This window comes from Parasteatoda tepidariorum, chromosome 7, assembly GCF_982258835.1.
Source record: "Parasteatoda tepidariorum strain Cologne lab strain chromosome 7, Ptep-v5.0, whole genome shotgun sequence".
In the NCBI taxonomy this organism is placed as follows: domain Eukaryota; kingdom Metazoa; phylum Arthropoda; class Arachnida; order Araneae; family Theridiidae; genus Parasteatoda; species Parasteatoda tepidariorum.
In genome coordinates, this window is record NC_141761.1 from 110,836,393 (window position 1) to 110,848,998 (window position 12,606).

The 12,606-nt window shown below is 27.3% G+C and overlaps 1 protein-coding gene across 1 annotated transcript in view; it reads left to right on the forward strand.

The window, feature by feature from the left end:
- Window positions 1-12,606, forward strand: part of LOC107441737 (agrin) — a 331,154-nt gene that overhangs the window by 73,797 nt on the left and 244,751 nt on the right. The window contains exon 3 of the mRNA XM_071183001.2: window positions 10,569-10,781. Within this exon, the coding sequence (XP_071039102.2) occupies window positions 10,569-10,781 (213 nt within the window). The remainder of the gene's footprint in view (window positions 1-10,568; window positions 10,782-12,606) is intronic.

A 12,606-nucleotide genomic window follows, 5' to 3' on the forward strand; every position in this document is an offset into this window, starting at 1 on the left:
CTAGTTGTTTAACAGTATAAGGTGAAAGCAGTTAATAAACAGTTTTTCTCCATCTTAACAGTTTGATTAGCATTTAATTTATGGTTATTTGACTGCTTTGATTAAATATGGTAAAATAACAATTCAATAAATTATTATTTAGCCATTTTTTCTGAGAAATTTCTAACAGTGTATAACTAAAATGTCTAAAAACGTTTGTAAACAACACATTTCGTTTGCAATTCATACTTGGTTACTACGCAAAAGTAGTATTTTTTAATTTTATAATCAATTGAGAAATGTGAATAAAATGCAATTTTTATTAGCTTATTCGTGCCTACTCAGCTAGCATTTTGCAAACTTAATTTTTGGCATTTTCGAACAAGAATGTTAAACATTGTTCAAAGTTTTTAGCATTTAAACAAGGCAAACAAATTCAAAAATTCAACTTCCAAAGCGCATTTCTAAACTAAAACAGGATGTTACCCAATTTGAGTTTGATGTTTACGCGTGAAACTGTTTAAGAAATTCTATTAAATAAATCTTATCACGAAAGATGCAATGTTTAAAATGGTTATCTTTACTTTCCTCATTTTCATTCCTTTTTATTAAAACTCTAAAGATATTCCTTTCAAGAAAATATGGCTATGAATTACAATTTTCAAAATGAATCTCTTGAGATTTCAGAGCAGGAAAAAGTTCTTTCGATCGCATCATCTTAACTTCTCTATATTACTTTTTTTCCCTTTCATTTTATGATTTTTTGGGGCGCTTATTATTCGTCTGCTGTACCTCTTCAAAGTAGTATAGAGTTTACTATGCTCTTAAAATAGAAAATATTGGTTTATTGTTTTTGTGAGAAATTTCTAACGTCATGTCTGGAACTCTGTTTATGAATTTAAATGGTAGAGATACCTTTTAAAATAAATTTAGTAAAGTTGTAATTTTTTAAGCCTACTATAATAAATATACTATTTAGTATATGCAGTACTTGGCAAAATTATGCAGTACTATAGTATATGCAGTACTTTATTGTTTTTACGCAGCTGAAACCAATTTTCACTTGTTTATGTCCGTGTATCAATGGGTTATCATTGTAATGCAATTCGTTAAAAATAAATACAAATAGAAAGTATATAAAAAATCTCCTGAATAAAAATCCATGACATGAATGTTTAAATATAAAAGTATTGCCTATAAAATCGTGCAAAACATGTCATTATTATAATACACTAACTAATATAATATACTAATATGTCTAATTATTATAATGTACTAATATAATACCTGATATAATAAATATTCTATATTTATGTAATATATCATATAATTTAACCAATTGATACATGTACGTAACCGGTTGTAACCAAGTGCTAACCGGTTTCAGTCCCGTAAAAACAATAAAGCTGTATACTATCATTTGATAATTAAGATTTTACAGATAATCTTATAGTGAGTTTAATAACTTGGCCAGGGACTGTATATGTTTGTGGTTGTTAACTTCTACCGGTGAATGTTGACAATCACATAGTCGTTTTGGTAAATGTCCGAAATATATACTAGGTCTACTTAAGGGCCCGGTATGCCTCACATCAATGTTTTCTTAAGGTCAAGTTCTGCTGCCCAGTATGCATTTAACCGGTACACTGGACACTGATGTTTATCATAATCTATCCTTAGCAGGCATTCAAATATCGAATAAATATAATAATATCAGCTAATAAATTAATATTAAATAGGATATAACATAATTTGGAGAATATTTTGAACATTCACCAAAGCAACTATATGTTTGTTGACATTCACCGGTAAAAGTCGATATTCTCTTGATTTTGGTCATTCACGGTAATGTATACATATAAAATATACTGTTATATTTAATATACTATATATTGTATATAAAATATAATATATATCATTTTTTTTTTATTTTGGTCTACTTGTATACATTAATGTGAACTAGGTAGCCGAAATTAAACAGATAGTTTTCAAAAAATTATAAAGGTAACGTTTTTTTTTTTAAATTACTATTTCGGGCAGTCACATTATGTGACGAAAAATAAATTTTTTCGCCGGAATTTATGATTTTAGTTCAAAAAATTTCCAACTGATGGCGCTTTATATAGTAAATATCTAAGTGAAAGAGCAATTCTTGAAATCACAAATTTTAAAACCTCTTAGTGGAAAGGATTAATGTAAAATCTCGCTACAAAATTTATGAAATGCCTTGTATCAGCTGTAAGCCAAACAACATTCCGAAAACTATACAATACACAAATACTCAATCTAGCCAACATTTTTTTGCTACTCCAAACTAATGCCGGGGGTTTTAATTCAAACAACTTTCACTATGTTCAACATTATGTCACTACGTTCAAAGTGATTTATAGGTCTTTTTTTGAACTAAAATCAAGAATTCTGGGAGTGAAAATGTATGGTCTCTTCTCAAAACTTTGCAAATTTCACTACAATAAAACTATTGAAAAAGGTGTCCCTAAATTCTGAAATAAAAAATATAATCTATCTAATCTGATAGTTGTAATTAAAAATAGGTGTTGAGAAAGAACGATATTTATACAGATCAAAATGTATTTCATAATTAGGTTTCCCTGCAAAAATTACGAGCATCAATAAAACAGTTTGGTTTTAATACTAAAAAAATGTTAAAGAAAATTAAATTGTACACTAACTATAAATCGTGTTTGTTTTAAAAACACGCCTATTTCAATATTTTATGGAATATATAAATTCTGTACTAGTAAAACAAGGAAAAATAATACTGCATAATTGAGGCTGAAGTATTTAAAGCATCACGAAATATTTAAAGAAAGAAATCTTCAAAATATCTATGAGAGAATAATACAAGATTTTGCTGAACGTAATATTGGTTATTATCCAATAAGACGCACATGATTTCTCCAAAATTGATATGTGATTATTTGATATTAATAAACCCATACATTGTGTTGTATAACACTGGTCGTTCGCAAACTATTGAATTACAGACGAGTAATACGTACTCTACAGCTAATAATTTAATAAAGTAAATGGTTTAGGTAATATAAGCTATTCAATCTATTTTATCTTATTTGTTCTTTTTTAAATTATTTATTCTTATTTAAATAAATCAAAATGTTTTTCTTCAGATATGGATAAGCACAAACTATTTTTTATTAATAATTTTTTGATATTTATTATCTAATTCAAAAAATTGTCGAATTTTAATGAACACAAAGTTTAACACAATTTTAAACTCTGTTATAAATAGCTGAGTCAGAAACTTGTAGAAAATCTATCAAATAGGTTTCAAGAAATAACACATATAAGCAGCAATAATAATAATAATTATTATTATTGTCCATGCAGTTTTCAGGAAATATAACTTTTAAAACTACAAAAATTTGGTCGGTCGAATAAAATGTCTTAGAAAAAATGTCATTCCGAAAACAACACAAAAAATTGTATCTCATTTCATAACTGTCGTTGAAAAGCCGACACAATTTTTGGGTTTTTGACTACTAATGTTCAACTCCTAGTCTTTATAATTTTGAACCTAATCCAGAAGACAAGGGAACTCCTGAATCAAGTATTAAGAGAAATTTTGCCACCGTGGAGCATTTTTTGATGGAACTAACCAGCATTTGCGTTACATGGAGAGGAATACCACGAGAACCTCCCACAGTTGGCCTGATGGCAAAGGGACTCTAACCCATGACCCGTCAACCACTGAGGAAAAAAATAATCTTATTTAAGTATATTAATGACAACAGGACGCGACCGAAGATATTGGGTTCTATGGTAGTTTTACACTATAATTATGTGAAGACTTTTTAACGAATTCACAAAAAAAAATAACTTTTCATCAGAAACTGATATCAATCCTATTTAATATTAACCAATCTAATTTAAATTGCATGTAAGTAAGTTGAAATCCAAACATATTAGAAGATATTATCTTTTTCCGCTTTTATTTTGACCTTTTTTTATATCTTATCCCGTCTACAAAAAATAAATTAAAATTTGAGAAAATAAAAAGATTTTAATATGATTCATGTTTTAAATTCTCTTGTCTATGTTTTGTTTGTTCACCTTATTTAAAAATATCCTTTCTAGTTTAAAAAGCGTCTTTCAACCTTGTTAAAATGTTTCATTCAAAAAAAACAATTTTTTTTCAAAAAGCGGAGAACATATTTAATAAGAACGCGTATCTTTAGTGATTATTTCTTAATTTTAAAGTTTGAAGAAAACGAATAAATTTATTTTTCCAGTACTCAAATTTCTCACCAAACATTGAAAAAATATTTAATATTATCACTAATGATTGAGGAAACGTGAAGTTAGATTAGATGGAGATTTTCAGAAGAATCAAAGGAAATAATTATCTTTTTAATATTTTTAACTAGTTGCGTAATGTAAATTATGCAATGGATGTTTATTAAATTACTTTATTTCATTTTTATGCTCCAATTATACCAATAAATTTTTTATTAAAATAATATTAAATATTTTTATTTTACCAATTAGAATTTTTCAAGTGTATTTAAAAGGTAGTCAATATAACAAGTAACATCTCGCATATTACATACTTTAATCATGAACAGAAAAAAAAACCTATATAGCATCATCAAAGCGCTTTTTTAAAGTTTCTTTTATCGTCTTATACTGTCAGCGGATCAGCAAAAGTAAAAATAAAAAATTTTAGGAGTAAACACACTACAATTTATAATTTTGTCCATCACTATCATATTTCAGTTAACTTCTTATATCATTATGATTTTCATAGTTTCAAAAAAGAGTATATTTCAACTCATAAACAAGGCTGCTTTTTTTCTTTTTATCAAAATATACTTGATTACAACGGAATACAAAGAGGCATTTTTTTTACTATGAAAAATAACCCATTTTTATAATTTTGCATTAATACAATCAGTTAAACTGTTTTTGAAAGACAAAAAACATCCAATTTTGTCAATTCCAAGAATGCACAGTAATGTTTAAAAAAATATACGGAATGTTATGGTTCCAAAAATATATACATACATTTTAACGCTTGAACTATTAGGTGAAGAGTTCACAAAAAATAGAAAATTCAAGGTATTTTATCTAGTTAATTGAAGAAGCACATATTTTTACAAAAGATAACAATTTGGCATTATGTCTATTTGGTAAAAATAAGAAAAATGATACTCATTATTTCAGAAATGGATAATGTTGTAGATCATTAAAATTGGCTTAAAAAATTAAATTAAACATTATTTTTTATTTCTTATTTTATTACCGTCGTTGAAAAGCCGATCCAATTTTCGGTTTACGACTTCTAATGTTAAACTTCGTAACCTAGTAATTTTGAACGAATCCATAAGACAAGGAAACTCAGATCAGTACCTCCAGAGGTATGATTTGTTATAAGAACATGGAGGACTCAACAGATTTAACGTGCATCAGTCACCAATAACCACACGGGGAGTCTTCGGCCGGTGGGGATCGAACCCACAACCTCTTGGACGTGGGCCCAGTGCCCTAGGTACCAGGCTATCCTGGTTTTCTGCCAGTTGATGAGTTTATAAAATGTATGTCAATTACTGTCAGGGCACAAAAATAACAAAATAAGTCAATACAAAAAAAAATTACTATTTCGAGAAAGATTATCATACACATTTTTTTTAATCAGTTCAAAATTACTATGTGACAAAAAAGGGAACGTTTTTTCCATTTTCAAAAATACAGCATAATGTTAAATGGAGTTGTATAAAAATTATTTCGCAATTTCTTTGCCAAATAATTGTTAAGGTCAAAATTGTTTTGTGGCATAAGTACCACTATAAATATTAAACACCAACTCACTGGTATATATATATATATATAGTAAATAAAAGACTCCCAACCAATAAACAAAAATTGAAGAAATAATATAATGAACAAAAATAATAATTAAAAAAAAACAGCATAAATCAACTAGTGATATTCGTTCATTGAATTCTATCACAGATAAAATTCTGGAAGGGGAGTAATGTGGCGTAACTACCACTACAAATATTAAATACAAAATCACTAGTATATAAGACATGTTAACTTGATTCTATGAAGAGGTAACATTTGATAGATGAAGGTTGACACAGTCGATAATTAAAACCCCTCAGTTTTATTCAAAAATAAGAAAAATAACGAATTTTCATAATTTTCAAAAAATAATAATGCATAACAGTAAAATTAGATTCCCCGTTTCAATTCAGTTGGATGCGCAAAGGGAATAATAATTAAATGAAATTTCAGAAGTCAAAAACAAGCTTTAGTTTTGCTTTTAACGCAACAAAAGATTTTCAACAAAAGCATCCAACTATACTTCATAAACTTTCAGAGGGGTGGAGATGTTTTCAGAATTGATGGAACAACCGTGTCAAAAGAGGGCGTGTGCTACCCACCTCCACTCTTATCAATTAGGTTGGGATAAATTGCGCCCCGGGAAATAACAGGGAGCCATAATTAAAAGAGTTTTCGTTAAGCCCTTTGAAATTAGTGAGGCCTTCATAATCACGGCTATTCTTTCTCCTTGGTTAAAGAATTTTCTCTTCCATTTCAATCTTTATTTTTTTTCACTCTCTACTAATTCCAGCAATTGTCTACTAAAGGAATCCTTTTGTAATAAGGTTATAATATTAACAGGCGAAACGAAATTAATTTAATCTACAAATATTTTAATTGATGTAAAGTAAACAATGGAATTAAAAGTTATGTCATTTTACCGAATTATATAACCGACACAATTTAAGAATTTTCCTTTCATTTGAATCTCTTTTTTTAAAACAAAAATCTAATCTTACTGTCCGGGCACAAAAATAACAAAATAAGTCAATACAAAAAAAAGATTACTATTTCAAGAAAGATTATCATGCATATTTTTTTTTAATCAGTTCAAAATTACTATGTGACAAAAAAAAATAGAAGCATATTTCAGAAGTTGTTTACAAAAAGTTTCTAATTATTTTGATAAGGTTCTAAAATTAACCAGATAGGTTGAATGAGATTAATTTTTAAATATTTTAATTGTTTTGAAAATAAAAGAATTACAACTATGCTGTCATTTCACATTATATCAGATACAATAATATCTAAATATACATTCGGTATAATTTAATAACATTTAAAAATATTCGTTTTCATTGGATCATTCTTCCCTTCGTTTCTTAATTTTAATTCATCATTTGTCTGCAAAATATTTATTTTTACGATCCAATTCAATATTCCGCATTGGTTAAACAAACCTAAATTCATTCAATATGTAATATATTTAATTAGTTGTAATGCAAAGACTACAATAATAAATAATGTTGATATTTTACACAATTGAACATCAAACACACATTTTAACAAATAGTCTTATTCTATGAATATTTAAATAAACATTAAATTTGATCTGCATTCACTTCTAAGGCAGTTGTTATTTGTTAGAATATTTGTTAAAGAAATTGTTTTGTTACCATACTGAAATATTTTCGCTAAAAATATATTTCTCAATTATACCTTTACAATATATCTTATTTGTGTAAATTAATTTTCATACGCTGCTAAATATATGAAAATAGCGAGATGTTTATATTAAATATTTGTTTTATTAGGAATTGAAATTTGATTTACAACTCCAATTCCACATTTAAAAAATATTTCTTCTGTATTTCCGACGAATAATTAAATTAGAAATATCGAAAGGTGAAGATTATTAAATATTTTGCTAAAAATCTGATAGTAATGTTTAATTAAAGGTGTTGTTTTAGTTATTAATTAGTGCTATACACAAGTTTATTAATGTTAATAGTTTTCTTTATTTTGGTGAATGTATTCCTTAAAAAATATCTATACTGGAGCTCAAGATAGTAAAAGTTTTAAATGACTCATTCATAAAAAATAATATTCTTTTAACTACTCTACTGTTAATATTTAACTAAAAAATATTGACATGAATTTCAATTTGGACGAAAAAACAATCTAAGACCAAAACGTTTGTTCAGTATTTTGCATCACATCAATATATTTTATATTGAGTTCAAATGAAACTATGTTTAATTTTCTTAAAAAAGATGCTACACATCCAATTGTTTGATACATAGGAACTGTATGTCATTAGTTGAAATTGTTTTTATTATTATTCTGCAAACAAGAACAATTCGCCTAAAATAGATCTTAAATCTACCATTCTTTTAACCTAATGATAGAAATATGAAAGATTATTAATAACATTTCTAGTTTTTCATTTTAAGAAGTGCTATTTATGAACTTGAATTACTTTCTTGATAATTTATAAATTTCAATAAACGAAGGTACTCTTTAATTTTCTGATTATAGAAACCATTCTAGTGGTTTATACCGAATCTTGTATTATATCTTTAAAGTGATTTAATAAGATGTAAAAGATTTTTTCTCAATAATTTTTTAAATATATATTTTTTTGCAAAATTAACTTTTAATTTATTTCGTTCTTAACTATGCGCAGAAAATTTAAAATTGATCCATTAATTTCGAAAATAAGTCTAGATAAAGCAACTTCCCAGTCATTTTTATGAACCTATTTTTGTTAATGTTTTTTCTATAACAGAATGCCATCAACCTGATTAACACTAGAGAGACTGAAATACTACCTATACTGAAATACTAGTACCTATATTGCCCAAAAGCAGTCAAAATAAGTGGATTGTGAAAGAATGACTAATGTGTAAAGAAATTTGTTTAAAATTATTTTTTAATATTTTTTTATATTATTTGCAGTTATATAACAAGCTATTAGTAAATATTAACAAGAAAAAAATTATATGTTGTACAAAAAGTCACAAAATTCTAAGAAATTGTGTCATCATTGTTTTTCTAACTGAAGTTAAAAAGCAGTCAAAATGACTTCCTTAAGCAATCTAGTGTTAAAAATTATTAAGTTCATCCAATATTCTAGTTTTGTTTTGTTCTTAATGTAACTATCGAGATTCCTTTTTATATAGCTATTTACGAACTTTTGATGAACTTTCTTAATAATGATCTGAAGGCACTGCTGGCTCAAGCACTTACTACGCCACCACCAAGTCGTAGAGTAGATGGTGGGATAATTACCTAATGTTAACACTAGGCTTCTCGAACATGCTTGGATTATTTTCAGGCTGGCACATCACTTGAAGACAACTTAAACTCATTCTCACTGCATGCGAAAGAAGCGTGTTTGTGAATTTGGAAATGCGAGCAAGAACCTCATTGGTGAGTTTTTCGTGGTACATACATTCCACTAATCAGGTTTTCATACGGTAATTATTCACTCGTAGTGAAAATGATCTAGATATAAGAAACGAAGGGAAAAGTGCAGCCCGAGCCTTCAGCGCGGAGAATCAAATTCTAGCTAAAGTCGGGGTAAGCGAAGACTCCTTGCAAAATATTGTTGTTAAATGATTTTATAATAGGGTAAACTAACCATTGAAGGAACACTTAAGCTTCGTTTGCCTTTTAAAAAATCATATTAATTTCAAAATTCGTAATTTTAGTTAAATGACAGTGTCAACATATTTGTTACTAATTGCAAAATTATGTAAAAAAATTTTTTAGAGAACTTACATAATATTGTTTTAAAGTTTTGGAGGTTCAAATAACAAGTAGTAAGAAGACCAAGTGAAGGAACAGCTCTTACTAGTGAATGAACACCCAGTAAAGGAACACTTAATTTTGGTTATTTTTTAATGCTCTTTATGAATTTATAAGCCATACAAATATTTAAAAACAAGCCTATTCTTGAAATTATAACATATAAGTACTTGAAAAATATTAACTTTTTTTGTAATCATGAATTGAAAATTAAAGTGACAACATATTCACATATTCAACATATTCACAGGGAAATCTATGCCAAGTAAAGGAACATGCCTGTTCCCTCACAGGTTAGATGTTGTTTTTCGTATTTTTAACATACTTTTGATGCGGAACATCGCTAAAGGTACAAAAAAATTAAGGGCTATCTTTTATTTTCTATAACTTAGAAGAAAAAAACAGTAAAGGAACACTTGTTCCTTCTCTGGTTTTTCATCGTTTGGTGATCCAATGAATAAACACCCCCTTACCTCAGTACTTTATTATGCTATGATGCTTTAAAGAAAATAAAACGTAACTTCAACAACTATATTTTGAATTCTCCTTTTCACAGTGAGAAAAATAAAACTATTACATGCAATTAATTCTACTTCAAACATATAAATACGAACACTCACCTTATAATTTTTTCAAAGAAACAAGGTGATGCAGAGATAATAACAAATTCAGAAATTTTTCCAGAGAAGTCTATTTGACCAGGTAATCCGAAACATTTCTAGATGACTTCCTATTGTTTGGCAGTAAGCTATTGTTACCAATCAATCTAAAGAGAAACTTTCTAATTCTTATTTTTAATCAATATATATGAAATGTTCCGTCACTGGTTTACCCTATTGTATAAAATGTTTAAACAACTTAATAATGTTGTTGAATTAGTTTACATTAGGATTCTGAGTGTTGTTTTTCTAGCTTAATTGGGTAAAAGAACTTAACAATTTTGGAACGTTTTAGATGAGTTTTTTGTTTTCTTTCAGAAACGTGTGAGAAAATGTATTGTTCATTTGGTGCTACATGTTTAGTTGACCAGTTAACGCAACAGGCTTACTGCCGATGCGAAGATACATGCGAAGATATATTTGATCCCGTCTGTGGAAATGATAGAGTTACTTATTCAAGTGATTGCCAATTGCAAATGGCTGCTTGTTTGCAGCAAAAAGGAATTTATATACACCATCAAGGAAAATGTGGTAAGATATTCATTTTATGATTTGCTTTTATTACATTGGGAGCCTTATAATTTCGAGGAGATAAATACTACTAAAATAGAATATGGAGACCAATGAGATATTATTGATTTCGAAACTCATTGAAAAGTCATGTTTCAGAGTTATATAGCTATCCTTAGATGTCACTTATATTGCTAATTATTCGCCTATTTAGGCTAATTGTTTTCTGAAGAGTATTTCTTTTTAGAGAATACGAGCCTAATACATGCCTAAAGGCTTGTATCCAAATATGTATGGAAATAAAAAGTATTTTCTTTAAATAAAATTTTTCAAAATATTTGAATATTTGACATAGAAAGAATAAAATATAATCTTTAAAATGTGGTTCAGATGATTAAGCTAAGACTCCGAATTAGGATTAAGCACTTAAATGCATTTTTTTCTAATTATTAAGATTCTAATATTAATTTTTAACAATAATATAATATTTTGTTTAACATTCATAATCATAATTTTCAAATAAAATAGTTCTGAGGAATGAAAATTTAACATTTTAAAAAACAAAATCGAAAATTTAATTAAAAAAATACCTAGTCGTCTTGTTCTTTAGCAGTAAAATTTCTTACAAAGTCATTTTTATAAAAGTGTAAAATACATTCCTTTAGAAAATAAAATTAGAGTTTTTTAAAATCGTTTTTGTTTTTTTGAGAATTAGTGTTTTTAGCTTAACAATTCATATCAATATGGTCATCTCTTAGTAGGGGAGAGGAGTTCATTCCAAAAATTTCCATATGCGTAAGTTGTGATTCAATTGTAATTTTGTTTTCCATACTCAAGACTATCAGATATCTACAAACACTATTTTCCGAATAACGTTTATCTTTAGTAAAACATAATTTCGTAATGAGTTTCTATATATAAAATAAACGCAATAAAGAATACAGAATAATTTAGTTTAAAAAGATTTCATATCCTTACTTAGAACTAACTATATACCTATAACAGTAAAAAAAAATGACTAACATTGCGCGCATAGAAAGATTCCTTATTTGTTCTAGCAAATTCTATTACCGATTAGTAAACACCATTTGTTAATTTTAATTACCATTACAGTGAAATTAACGAGCCCATAATTAGTAACTTCAATCATTATTTCGTATTATTTAAGCCACGCATTAATTTTACTTTTTTACGTTTCGTGTGATGGAAAACGTTAAAAATAAGCCACCCATTAAGTATCTGGAAACGCTATTTATCAAAGATGTTCTTAGCTTCAAAGCCATTTTCGAACGTTGTGTGATGACAACTAACCTAACCTAACTGGGTGATAACGATGAAATATTTCTTTGGAGTAAAAATATTTAGTTATGTGAATTATCGTTCGTTAACGTCGTAAAACTTGGTGATAAAATGCGTGGGATGTTTGGAATATCTTTTGGAAATATCCTTTCTTGGGAAATTTCTGGGAAAACTGTTCTTTGTTCACATATTTTGTTGAATTTCTTTGCTACACGATTTTATTTTACTTGTTTTTTATTCAACGAATAATTAGCTAGTTTAATTTATAATTTTCCTTTAGCTAATATTTGTAATATCTTCATAATCTTGATTTAAAAAGGGATAATTTTCAGCAATATTTCATAGTTATCCAAATTATTTTCATTTTTAATTCTATTGTACTTTTGAGTCATAGTAGAAGAAAGGAAGAAACGAATAATTATCCTCGATCAGCATGTCAATTTTACATATAAATAATTTTGCTTTGTCAAAATAATTTACATAGATGTAAATTATTTACATAGATGCTTGCAAAATGCGTGTAGATTGTAGAAGCGAGTTCAATGTT